The sequence below is a fragment of the Pararge aegeria genome, chromosome 1 (genome assembly GCF_905163445.1).
Source record: "Pararge aegeria chromosome 1, ilParAegt1.1, whole genome shotgun sequence".
Lineage (NCBI taxonomy): Eukaryota > Metazoa > Arthropoda > Insecta > Lepidoptera > Nymphalidae > Pararge > Pararge aegeria.
The window spans coordinates 785,035-799,416 of NC_053180.1; the positions used below are offsets into that span (position 1 = coordinate 785,035).

The following is a 14,382-nucleotide window of genomic DNA, read 5'->3' on the forward strand; positions in this document are numbered from 1 at the left end:
CCTATAAATTTTCATGTCATCTGCAAAAAGCAAAACCTTTGAATTTTTAAAACAAGAAATAACGTCATTGATAAAGATGTTGAATAGAAACGGACCAAGATGTGAGCCTTGAGGGACACCAGAGGAGACTGGCAGGAATGAGGAACAGTATCCTTTTATAGCTACAGCCTGGGTACGATTCCTAAGGTAAGATGCAAGCCATCGTAACAGGTCACCATGTATACCAATTTTATCGAGCTTCTGTATGAGAATTTCATGCGATATTTTATCAAATGCTTTAGAATAGTCGGTATACACAGCATCAACCTGAACCCCGGCATCCATGGCTCTGTAGACATAGTCGAGGAATTCACAGAGATTGCTTTCTGTAGACTTCCGTGTAACGAACCCATGTTGTTCCTGTATAATAATTGGTCGAATAATACGAAAAAGGGTATCATATATAATTTTCTCGAATAATTTGGGAATAGTACCCAACTTTGAAATAGGACGATAATTACTAATATTGTGCTTGTCACCACATTTGAAGATAGGAGTAATAAATGACTTTTTCCATACCATAGGCATTTTGCCCTGCCCTAAGGACTGTCTAAATAATAATACTAAGGGATACGCCAGCTGATAACAACAACTTTTCAAAAATATAGGAGGAATACAATCGGGTCCTGCTCCCTTACTAATATCTAATTTTTTTAAATACGAAGCTACTAGGGGCACACTGAAGGAAACAGAATTAACAAATATTGAAGTGAACGAAGTTAAAGACTGAGTATCCCTAGGGGAGTCCTTATTTTTGTCAAAAACCGAATTAAAATGACTATTAAACAATTCACAAATTGTCTCACCATCAGTTCTATGTACATTGGTGATGTCGATTTTATGTGCAATTGCGTCCAGTGGGTGTGCGATATTCTCATAAAAAGTTTCTTCAGCTATTTTATACAAAATGAGAACAGGGTCACATTGCGCGATTACTTCGCTCTATCGTACAGATTTTAAAAATGAATTTGGCTAGGGCCAGGGTGGTTTGCTCATTTTATTGCGCAAAGAATCAGCTTGGCTGTTCAGAAAACTGCTTATACTTTCCTTGCTTCTATGTAAAAAGGAAAACGAACTATATGATCAATACAAAGTAACTATATTTTACTTGGCACCGACTTAAAAATCTTGTAGAAAATATTTATTCCTTGCTTTTTAGTTTTATACAGACATTTTTTTTTGTCCGGGGAAACCAAAAAACGAGGTCAAAGTCGCAACTTATATATTATAATGAAAATAATAAAGACATACACACATAGAAAATCACTATTTATTATGATTGCTTTTAATTTACCACACTTTTATAATTTAAAAACATACTTAACACTAAAAAGTAATGAAAACATTGCAAGAATACTAGACAGGTTGATAATACCAGTTGCGAGTAGACTCGCACACGAAAGGTTCCGCATCACGATGCAACTTAAAATATTACATTATGTTGGTATCACTATTAATATTAAGCAAAACCATAATACGAAAAGTATATTTCTTGTATACACTCATATAAAATTGGACTTTATTTTTATAATCCGTTATATCGGCAAAATAAATACACACTGACATTTAAACTCTCTATAATATAATAGTTCATATGATACAGCCTGCTGACAGACAGACGAACGGACGTACAACCGCTGATGCTTAGTAATAGGGTAATTTGGGTACGGAACCCGAAAAAAAAGAGTAAATAGAGATCAACTACAGATGTTTATTAAACCTTTTAACTATGCCTGAGCTGCTGTCAGGGCACATTGTCTAATGATACAATTGTTAGATATTTTCCTGCAATAAATAACATGGCAGATAATAGATTTATATGAGATTCGAAGTTATAATGATACATTTTTATTTAAAACTTATACAGATGTATTAAATATTGAGTCTTAAAAGATAATTATTATAGTCGTAAAAATGTAATAGGCCCGTTTAAAAAAATACGTAAATTTTTTTTGGTACGTTAAATAATATGACAGAATATATCGCGAGTATTCTTTTTGCGCTTACTTTATAGTAGCATGCAATTAATAATTGTTGCGAAACGTTCCGAAAACAGTTACGTTCTGTCTTTTTTTTTTTTTATACTAGAGCTGTAACCATTTTTTTACTAAATATCTAAAATAAATTTTGTGTAGTAATCTTTACTGCAAAGAATGAGTTTGGTTCTCAAAATGGGTTCTAAATAAAGAGTCTGAGTTGATGTATCTGACCAAACGGCACATGACTGAAGTGTCCCCGCGCGCACTGCGCAGTTTTTCGTTCCTCATCTTGTAAAGTTGACTATGCGCTCGTTTAAGTTTGATATATATTGTTTTGATATATTACGTTAACTATGGCTCTTCTATTTTGGACATTAATTTAAACATAGTGATTTGACTCGATTTTTGTGTTTGTTGTTATATAGTACTAACTCTGTTTCATCATGTTGAAAAGTGGATGTATAATCAACAGCCAGACACGCGTATTGGTTGTAAAGTTAAAGGAATACTTTGAACGAACGAACACTTTACAATACATAATAATATCAATCAAGTACTGATACAAACTTGAATTGATTTATCGTGAGTATCGAGTCCTGAGTCTTATGGTTCCATAACTAGTTACGTCGCGATGACAAATGTCAAAACGGGCCTATTACTTTTTTACGACTATAGTAAAAAAATTCACAATTAAACAGTTTTAAAATCTGATACAGGACCCCTACTTTTGGGGATTCTACAGATTAGTGGATTTTACAACATCAGCTCAAGATATTGGATAGGAGGTGTGGAGCATAAAGATTGAAGATATTATGAATTACACTGTAAAGATTCTCCTACTTTTCCAAGTACAAAACCCATATTGTAAATACAATTAATAATTATTTGGTAAAGTGAAACTTCTAAGGGTAGTAAAAATGGTCGCTCGCAATCGAAAAGTCGTTTTCGAGTATCGAAATACTTGATTATCACAGTAAAATGGATCTTCATTCTCATTGATTTAAAGCTCAAATTATGTCTCGGACTTTTTGCTCGGAACGTTTGTAAAAGAAAATCAGAAATCAGAGTAAAGGATTTGCGACTCTAATACTAGTGAAATTAGGTCAACTTAAATTTGACTATACAGAGTCGAACGTTTGTACAACTCTTGTTTGAGGATTTTTCCTCAAAAAGAACATATTAAGTACTAATGAGGTGGGAGGGGTTTAAATAGATAAGGTGGGTGTAAGAAAGGTATAAAATGCGACACATTTGGCACATTTTTCACTTAACAATTATTCATTGTAAAATCAACTTCTCCAGTCAGGATGCTCCGATTTCGGAGCAAAACGTGCGTACATTACCGAAGATCTGTTTATTAATAAATTATAAATAACACCATACAGATTCTCCTGGTTTTCGCGGAGTATATATATATATATATATATATATATATATATATATACAAAATATATCCAAAAAGAGCTGTACAGGGTAGGCACAGTCAGTGCTTTCATGCATGTATGAAGTGCAGGCCACTGACTGTTGTTATAAATTCATATTGCTAACGTATAGTTTCAGTCTTTGGTTTGCATTGTATGAAATAACTTCTAACGTGCCTCTTCTCTTCGCAGGGCGGGATATACTAAGTTAGTTGGAAATGGGTTATTACGTAGATGGCGTATTAATGATAATAAAAAAAATTCCTGCAACTATTAGAGAAATAACTAAGTCATACAAAATACTCAGTGAAAACCAATAATATTTCATTAGTAGATCAATTTCAACACACATTTCATTCCACATACTCATAAAAATATATGATTGAGATATCACTACAATAGGTTAGAATTCAGAAATTTTCGGTTACTCTTATATGAAAACTAAAATATACGTTACTTTAAAATAACTCAGTTCTCAAAATTATTTTAAAGTAATACTTTTAAAAGGTAGTCGTAGTCCCTACTCGCTTTCCAAAGCACCCTGCCCGCTGCTCTAAAAAGGTTGTAAGATTTCCTGGTATTAATGTTGTGACTGGGAACAAGGGTTTTACTTTCTAGGGACTGGAGCGGCATGGAGGGTTCTCCGAGGTTTTCGCGTAGTCGACCATTGGCAAGATCATAAATTTCTGTTCAAATAGGTAAATACCATGCGCGACGCTAGACTAAAGTCGTTCGTACAGATTGATGAAAACTAAATGAGGAAGCCGCGTCCTGGTTTAGTTTTCGTTAAAAATTTCGTAGTAGCGTTTCGTTGTCGACCCCTAAGGTCGTCTATGTAATTGTTTAGGGGTCTTCTAACTATGTGATTTTAGGGGTCGTCTAACTATTTGATTGTTAAGGGGTCGTCTAACTATGTGATTGTTTACGGAATGTTCGTGAATTGGGCCATGAGTGAGCGAACGAATTACGCTTAAACACGAACAGCGTTCTAGGGATTCACTCGTTCGAACAGAGGCTAAAAATTAAAAAAATCCTACGTGGAAGTTTGTCAACTAACTTGAGCAACTTCACAATCCTGTTTGAACACAACGCTGACATCACAGATTTCTTTCATAACTTTCGGATGTAGAAAAGCATAGTAAATCACCATGAACACTAAACCTAACACGTAAGGCACTACGCACAACACCAGAATCGGATAGAAGTATACCGAGGATCTCATGGAGTCGTCTGCGTAGATGTACCAGAGTGCGGCACAAGTTACGTTCTGCACGAGGCATATGGAGTAGTAAGCCGAGTATCTATATCTCGTGCGGCCCTCGACGGGCAGGATGTAAGTGAACAGGTACACGGCTCCCAGGGCCAGCGAGAAACACATCTGGCCGAGGGCGCTGTGCGAGCAGAAGGGGCTCCGGTCGTAGAGCTGCAGCCAGGTCGTCATGGCCGCGATGTGGAGCGCCGCCGCCAGCACGACCCAGTGCGGGGCCAGGTATGCCAGCGCCGACAGTGAGACCACTCGGCTCACTGGAACAAACATTCGCGCTTAGGTCCTCTCACTACTGGGAACTGATCTCGTCTGCTGAAAGAATAATAACAATAATAATATAACAACGCATGATTGCGTAGAAGTCATCCACAAAGTTTTTTTTTATTCCTCTACAGCTTAGCAATCTCACCTCGTTAGTGTTGATGCGCCGGTTTCTACGCGACATCGCACCGGAACACTAAAATCGCTTAGCGTCACATTCTTGTCGGTAGGGTGGTAACTAGCCACGGCCAAAGCCTCCTACCCGACCAGACGAGAGGAAATTCAGAAATTATAAATTCCCAAATGGTCCCTGCCGGGAATCGAACCCCCTGTTTAAATTCACAGCGCTAACCGTTGCGCCTGGGAGGCCGTCATAAGTGACTGAGGCTTTTTCAAAGTAAATTGTTTTATTAAGCACGCTTAGCACCATAGGGCTCCTGGAAGCCGTATACAAGACCACTCCTCTTTAGAAGTGTTTCTAAAACCTCATACCATTTAGCAGTTGACACTAACTATTTACCTAAAAGTTTGTAAAGGTTTACGATAAAATGGCAAAAAGTTTGTGGGCTAGCAACATTCCGCGGATGTGAAGTTAGACATGCGCGGGGAGTTTTCACTGTTTTTGGACTCAAAGCGCTGCATTCAATAATGGCTAATTGAGGTTTGTGTATTTTCTTAATTCTGTGACAGCACGTGAAGAAGGCTTGGCGGTATATGCCTTAACCAAATTTAGTTTTATTTGAAATTCAAAGTCAAAAATATCTTTATTCTAGTAGGCCCATAGGTGGCACTTTTGATGCGTACATAAGAATTACATGGTAGTGAGATGATGGCGATAACCACATTCGTAAACTTAAAACTAAAGCTACGAGGGTTCCATACGCGTCCTGGTCTAAGAAGAAGCCGACAACAAACTTAGCCGGGTGTTTTTTTTTTGTTATTACCATGTCATTTTAAATAATTAGAAGAGCAATAATTTACATCCAAGCTTTTTTATCATGTGCTACTTGCAAATCTACGACACGATATATTTCCCCGGACCGACAGAGCCCTGCGATCTCGTTCAATGTTCCTGTCGTCATCGAGACGTTTCGTTACAATATAAGATACGTCATCGAGACGTTACGTTATTTTAATTAGCTATTATGTATTATATTTACTTATAACACTTCTCATCAGACACCCTTCCTCCGCCAAGCCACTCATTGAATGTCCCTATCTTGTTCTCACTGTTGACGTCACACATTTTTTAAATTTATGTATGTATTTAAAAATAATCGAGAGAAAACAGCTATTTTCATTTTTTACTTATTTTTATTAAATAATAATCTAATATTATCAAAATTTTTAATTCACATCCAAACTTTGCGTTTTAGTATTTTAAATTTTAACATGTGACGTCACAAAAGTATCGACCCCCCCATGCCCCATGTCACACGATGTCACACTTCGGTGATACCCTCCCTCCCCATTAACGTGTGACGTACTTTATGGATGGCACCTAAGCATAGTTTGTGTTAAGGGTACTAAGATGCCTGATGAATATTTTTATGAACTATATATACATAATTACTTAGAATATACATATAAACACCCAGACACTGAAAAACATTCATGTTTATCACACAAACATTTTCCAGTAGTGGGAATCGAACCCACGTCGGAAGCAGGGTCGCTGAAAACTGCGCCAATCGGCCGTCAATTATGAAATTAAATAAATCATTACTAATACATCTGAGGAACTTAAGCTTAAGCGATAATGGGCAAACCGTCCTTGGGAGAGGACTAAGTCCTTAGTTGTAAGGACTAAGTCCTGTACTATATAACAGGTATAACAGTCAGCTGCAGGCTATTGGTGAACCTTACTTTTTAACAAATTATAATCTTAACAGGGCTTGTTTTCAAACGGCTTTGTATTGAAACATTGTTTTTTTACTATGAAAAATAAAGTCTAGTTACCTACAGGTTATTGCTTTTTATTACTATTATATAGAAGTTTTTATAGAGGAGTTCCTTTTTTAAAAAGTGAAAGACGCAACCTAATATTTTACTTAATCTAAAGACACATTTGATGTATACAATTTTTTACATTGTAGTCAGCTGATTACTACATTCGTAAATGCGGTGCTAGCGGTGGTGAAATCAAGGAAAAAAAAAACAAATAGTTACAATAATAATACGAGGAGAATTGGGGTTTACTATTTTATAGTATATTTTTGTACTTAATCATACAGATATACTACATCGAAATATGGAATGGAAGTTTGTTTTAATTGTTTATTCTTCAAAAATTCCTGATCGTGTTTTGAACTGCAGCAACACCAGTAAATAAATGCCATTTTTAAGATCTTAAATCAGTTTAAGATCTAAAAAATTCCATTTATTTTATTCAAGTACAAATATGTCACCATTTTGAAGACACTTCTGTATCTTTACAGTACTAAGGCTTTAGTACTAGGACTTCATCTGTAAAGTCAAGAGGTGCCGAGGTGTTCACTCACGGGTGACGAGGAAGTGCCACAGCGTCTGCAGCGCGGAGCCGGGCCAGCGCATGTTGCGCTTGTCCCGTTGCGCGAACCGCACGGCGCGCTGGTACGCCGCCAGGCACCAGCCCGTGCCCACCAGCGACGACGCGATGGACAGCGCCTGGTGCACTGCAACCAACGGCTCGGCATGATGACTCATTTTGAAATACTATTCAAATTCAAAAGATTGTTGGAGAAGAGCAACTACTGAGTTTCTTGCCGGCTCTTCTCGGTAGAATCTGCTTTCCGAACCGGTGGTAGAGTCACTACAAACATACAATCTTGACGTTTCAAAAGTGCTTATACAGTAGGCCTACTTGAAATGAATGAATTTGAACTTAGAATTTTTTGAATTTTCAAATTCAAAATTTCTTTATTAATGTAGGCCTATAACAGGCACTTATCATACATATATCCCTACTAATATTATAAATGTCAATGTAAGTTTGTTTGTTACGCTTTCACGCAAAAACTACTAAACCGATCCTCATGAAACTTTGAACACATATTCTTGGAAGAGTTTGAAGTACCTAATATAGGATACTGTTTATCCCGATATTAAGCTCGGTTCCTTTGGGAGAGGGGATGAAAGTGATTGACGACTTTACACCATAACTCCGACAAATTATAACCGATTTAAATAAATATGTTTGTACTATAGAGGTTGTAATGTATATGTGTTTAATTTTGCCCAAACTTTGTGTAGATCTGATGAATGTTGTTGGAGATAGAGGACAGAACTCCTCAGCGGACGGCAGCAAACCCCTCATTTAAGGCTTAGAGATACTAAATACTTTAATTTTTTTTAGAACTACAACTAAATTGAATGCCACATCAAAAAACAAAATTAAACGCAGACGAAGTCGCGGGCAACAGCTAGTGTTTACATAATTGTTACATTTTATCCTGTCCCCGAGGAGAAAAACGTTCTGGGATAAACACAAGGTGCTGTTGGGATCCTTACCAGCGAGGTGGTCGTACTGGCGTAGAAGCAGAGTTGTCTGCAGTACTTGCTGCGGCGCGGCCTCCAGGAAGCACTCGAACACGCGCAGTAGCGCGGCGTCCGAGTCCTCCTTCAGCATCAAGCCGTAGTAGCGGTGCTGAGCATCCGTGTCCTGTTTACGCGCCGCGCGCCGCGACTTCATCGCGTAGCTGGAATGCAGGGTTTTTTTAACTATATAATAATTGGATCGGATGTCAGCCGTTACAATAAGCCACCTTGTTCTGAATCGCTGTGGGATTGGTTAAGGTATTTCGAGTGTATAAACCCTTCGAGATAAATATACTACGATTATACACACATCGCCATCTAGCCCAAAAGTAAGCGTAGCTTGTGTTTTGGGTACTAAGATGACTGATAAATATGTTCTATAATATAATGTACATATTCATGTCCATCACAACATTTTCCAGTTGTGGGAATCTAACCCACGGCCTTTGTCTAAGAAAGCAGGGTCGCTGCCCACTTCGCCAATCGGCCAATGCACATATTTAACTAATCAAAAACACAATTAGGGCCAACGCTAAAACTATAACAATCAAACATGTCTCTTATGTAGTGATTCTGACAATCTACAAATGTTAGCAAATTAAGAGTTATTTTAAGGGTTTCTGAGCTTTCTGAAGACAAATTAATGAAGTGGGTACACAGCAATACATGTTTCTGAAAACGTATTTAAACTTAAATTTGTGACAAAAGAAGAATATAATAGAATAGAATAGAAAACCTTTATTTCAGCACAACGAAAAATATTCATGTTTCATCACACAAGCATTTTCTCGCTGTGGAAATCGAACCCACAGCCTCGCAACCCGCAACCTCAGAAAGCAGGGTCGCTGCCCACTGCGCCAATCGGCCGTCATTTCTTAGGTTCCAAATATTTCAGCTTAAAGCCCACCAACCCCTATCGGACCAGCGCGGTGCGTTATGCTCTGTGGGCTGGTGAGGATGATAATGAAAAGCGGTGTAATGACGATATCGGATGGTGGTTAAGGCTAGGATGATGTCATGCGATTGAAAAGGGTGGTCATGCCAGATGAACAGTCAGCGACGAATTGATAGTCTTTGGAAGATATTAAAGTTTAAGAAGATATTAAGATTTGCCATATTCAAATCTCTTTTCATCATACTTGCTCGTAACGTGGACCTTATCACATCACATTAGACTTGCCCGTTTTATTTAAAATAGTACAGTACCTATGCTTTACTTCTAATGACCCGATTAAGTTTAATTTCTACCTCACTGGAACATATATGTATGAAGATAGACTATTTTTAATTATATAACAAAGAGGTTTTATGCGGCTTAACTATGTACACATTAAATATGTAACCAACGCATCAAAAGTGCCATCTACGTGCCTATTTGAATAAAGAAATATTTGACTTTCGACTTTAAAATAGTAGGCATTCCCTTAAATTAACAAATATACTTACCTTCTCAATTATGATAAAGGAACGTTTAATTTTATCAAATTATTCACAATTCAAAACTTGTTATGTTTTAATATAGGCTGTATGCAGTCAACGATGCTGGCTGTATATCGGTTTACCTTGGCAAGCGACAAAAAAAACCTACGCACCATTTTCCGTAAATAATATTTTGTTAATATATTCGCTACTAGCGGACCCCCGCGACTTCGTCAGCGTATTATCATAATCCTCGTGGGTAGCTGTGTACCTACTATTATTTTACGTGGTATTTTAGTTGATACATACATACATCCATCCTCACAAACTTTCGCATTTATTATATTAGTAGGATGGTACGCATGCATTCGATCGTTGTCCCATATACCTTGCGACTCGCTGTAATGTGTGAAGAGTTATGTCCTTTATCTCCGACAATATTTATCAGATCCTTATTAAAATAAGACCATACATGCTTGATACTATACACTTTCAAATAAAAAAGAATGATTAAAATCGGTGCGAATTGAACAGAGATATTAAGTAAATTTGATAAAAGTTTTCATCCCATTGCCCGGAGGAAACTTATTGTTTATCGGGATAAAATGTAGCCTATATGTTGACCCGGAATATCAACTACCACTATACAAAGTTTTATTTGAATCCGTTCAGTAGTTATCACGTGATGCCCGGACAGACAGACAGACAGACTCAAAAATTAAATAAAAATCTGTTTTGGACTTAGTATCGATTATAAAGCAAATTTTCAAAATATATTAACCTTTCAGTTACACTTTTATTATAAGTATAGATTTCGTCTAATTAAAAGTCCAGTTTAAATTGGAAAGTAGTGCAATAGTAGATTTAACTCCGCCGGTTATAATAATCGAGGCACGAATCGCGAGTTAATAATCTTATTCAACTAAAATCTAGAGAGCGGCCTACGAAACTTCCATACAGTGGAAAAAAAAAGGGTACGTTTATTTTCTGAGAAAGAATTTAAAAGTTTATTCTGTTTTTTTCCTCGTCAGTGTAATGAAAATCGTCGTATGAAACGCGTATGGTACATTACTTTTTACACTCTCGGCTTTCTTAGCGCGTTCGCTTTTAGCTTACGCGCCTAATACCGCCTAGACTGTAAATGCGATGTCACCGTAATTGATGCGTAAACTACTATTATAACATATCTCAATAGCTCTATTTCACTGTAAACAAAAAATAGCTCAAGTTTGCAAAGAAAGCCTTATCACCAAATTCTATATGATCTATTAAAGGTACCCTAGTGTAAGAAGCTGGTAGTAAAGTGGACACAGAATGGCACACAAAGTATGGTAACATAAACAAACACTCATTATTTACATAACATATTGTAGTCTACATATTGAAAAAAATCCCCAAACAAATCCGAAAACTCACTTGTCTCCAGGACTTCATAATTTGGCATAGTATTAGGCTTAGTCCCCTATCTGTAATTGTAAGATTAACCATTATTTATGACACTCGCTGTAGGTGTATGTACACACATATGCAAGGTTATTTGCCAATGGTTCTAGATATATGTATGCACATAATAAGGCAAAAAAGGATAAGTAAGAACAAAATATAGTTTTCGAATGAATTTATATCACATTTACATGTGTTTATGTGAATATTTATGTGAACTATTATTTTAATATTATTATATAGGACCTAAGTTGTATTCTTCTGTCACAATACTAATCTGTGACCCTATTTAGCCTCAAATGTAAACATAATTGGTTATCACTTCATAATTTTTTTTAACTGTACAGTTATTTTTCTATACTAGTAGCCTAATAGTAAAATTTCAATAATAATTAGATTTTAACATTACGGTTCTGTTGTCAAAGATTATACTTCTAAAATTATATATTTCAACAAGACTACATTATTAATTTGCCTTTTGTCACTACTGAAAAAGAGTATACATATATGCACATGTATTGCATACATGGTAGTGTGTGTAATGCTGTATTAATTGATTTAATGTATTTTTAGCTATAATTAAAAAATATAGCTTTCTGCACTCCTCTATATAAACTATATATGTGGAAAATTACATACTTCTTCCTCCATCCAATTTTTGTAAAAAACAATTTGCTTCACATATTAATATACAGATGTGTTGATCCAAGGGAAAAGTTGTACAATAGTTTTGCAGTATATTAATATTATAAATAAATAAATACTAAATGTGGCTAATTGGCAAGGTTCCTTTGCTAGCCTAATAGATATGCTATACTGTAAAGTTTGTTTGTAGGTTCAGAATCTTATGTGACTTATTTGCACATCGAAATGTGGATTCAACCACAAGACTGCTAGTACATTCATATATATGATAAATGTGTGCATTCTGTCTGTTTGTAGATTAAGTGTAATAAAATATAAAGGTTACCAACATGAGAGCATCGGTGAATCGCAAAATTGGTGCCAACTGCAACACAAGAATGAAAATTCTCAGCCACTTCCTCTTTGTGAATTCATTTGTTATAGAATCTTCTTGCTGTTTGTCTTGAGCGTACCTGGAAAATTCAAAATTACAATCAATCATTACATCATAACTATCACATCATCATAACTGGTGAAGGTTTTTTTTTTATTCCTCTACAAGTTAGCACTTGGCAATCTCACCTGCTAATAAGTGATGATGCAGTCTAAGATGGTAGGGGGCTAACCTGTTACTGTTATGGCAGTTATATTAAGCCCCTCCTAATCAGTTTCTATACAATATTGTAAAAAGAACACTAAAGTGTAGGTAAAAAAACTAATAAATATAATAAAATTAGTGGCATGTCTTTGTCAGTAGGGTAACTAGCCACTGTGGAAGCCTCCGACCAGAGCAAATTCAGAAATTATAAATTAAAAGATATATAAATATTAAATAATGCATTAACAAGCTGTAAGTCATATATGACTATATGTGTTGCTTAGTAAGGATGTGATTTAAGGACAAACAAACACATTTTTGCATATTTTATAACATTGAGTATGGATAAAGCTTAATAACACTACTGCAAAGTAATGTCTGCTAATGTTCAATATCTTAAATCTTTATTGAGAGACATTCCCTTGTATTACAACTCTGTTCACTTACATTCTAATGGAGACGGCGGTGTTCACGAATGCTGGCAGCAGTATGAACACTAAGGTCCACCAGAACTCAACCATATTTTTCGCTATAGAGTACCTCACGGCTACATTGATGTCCAGCCCTAAGTCCACGAGATGGCCCACAATAGCCACCACATACATGAGCAGGTCAAAGTTGGTTATAGAGATGTTGCTGGGCATACGGTCCGGTTCGTCATACGAACGGCCGTTTCGGAGAAAATGTCGCGCTCCTTTGGGCATTTTGCTTAAATGCTTGATATGTGTTTATTGATACATTTAAAAAAAAACCTCTCTACTAATACTCTGCGCTTTTTTATTTATTGTGCATCACACGTAACAGTTATCTCTAAAGCCCTGAGAGCTTCCTGCAGGTTTCTTTTTTCAGTTTTATACTAACTACTTGGGTACTGCCCAAACATGCCAAATCCAAAACCAACACTCAGTAAAAACAAGTAAAAAAACCTTTTGTTTTGATTCATTCCGTAAGCCCTCTATTTTAATTTTTGACAGCTGACACTTGACGACGTGAATAAAGTCACAGTCCTGTCACAGAGTACAAATGAAAGATTAGGCATCATCACCTTTAAAGGATTCGTGGTTCTAAAGGCATGTCTCATTGAGCTATAGATTCATCTTTTATGCTACACAACTAAAAGGCTTCCCATGGCTGTACCACATGCAGGGGAAGTATATTAAATATGATGGATGCAATATTTTATTATATTAGATTTAATTTTTCAACTGCATTCATAGATTTCAAGTCGTTGCCTGGTTGAACCGGGACTCTAACCCACTATACGAGAAAGAAAATTACTCTGTCGCTTTATCATATCAATCGAAATTCGAAAATCTTCATCTAAAGGATTTTTTTTGTTAAATGATATGCCATCAGGAATAATAGGAAGACTATAAATTTCAATTGTATAATTTTGATGAGAATAAAGAAAAAACCTACGCCAGCGCCTGCTAGGCTAGGTCAACAAGATCTGAGATTCCATAAAATGTTATCAGACGCAATTTGCCATCAAGCCCTTTGAAGGAGTACCGTGCCATACTTTTAACAGGGGCCCGTTGTAAAAGGAATGGGACTCCTACGACAAAATAGTCGGAATTTCGTATTTCAATTTACTATATCAGATCTTAATGAATGAATACCTACACTTTTATTGCACACCAAAGAAAAAAGTAGTTACGGAGATATACACACAGGCCAAGAGAGTAAAATTTGGTGGCCCTATCGCTACATGGCGATTTCTGGTGCAATAAATAAGAATAAAACATTACACAATATAAATAAATTATATAATTATAATATATATATATATATATATATATATATATATCACATATA

General features: G+C 36.1%; 1 protein-coding gene across 1 annotated transcript; it reads right to left on the minus strand.

Annotated features, from left to right (window-relative positions):
* Positions 1–3,440: 3,440 nt before the first annotated feature.
* Positions 3,441–13,526, minus strand: LOC120625990 (XK-related protein 6). Its single transcript, XM_039893274.1, has 5 exons — positions 13,015–13,526; positions 12,320–12,442; positions 8,457–8,644; positions 7,469–7,621; positions 3,441–4,963 (listed from the first exon to the last, which is right to left on the minus strand). The coding sequence occupies exons 1-5, from the start codon at positions 13,269–13,271 to the stop codon at positions 4,488–4,490; spliced, it is 1,197 nt and encodes a 398-aa protein (XP_039749208.1). The 5' UTR covers positions 13,272–13,526; the 3' UTR covers positions 3,441–4,487.
* Positions 13,527–14,382: the final 856 nt, after the last annotated feature.

What these genes read in the sequence shown, in the direction of transcription:
- LOC120625990 (XM_039893274.1), bottom strand. Translation starts at nt 13,271, where the DNA reads ATGCCCAAAGGAGCGCGACATTTTCTCCGAAACGGCCGTTCGTATGAC. An exon ending in CGATTCACCGATGCTCTCAT is followed by an intron (nt 8,645 to 12,319) that starts GTTGGTAACCTT and finishes CCTGCATTCCAG; the next exon opens with CTACGCGATGAAGTCGCGGC. An exon ending in GTGGCACTTCCTCGTCACCC is followed by an intron (nt 4,964 to 7,468) that starts GTGAGTGAACAC and finishes TGTTTGTTCCAG; the next exon opens with TGAGCCGAGTGGTCTCACTG.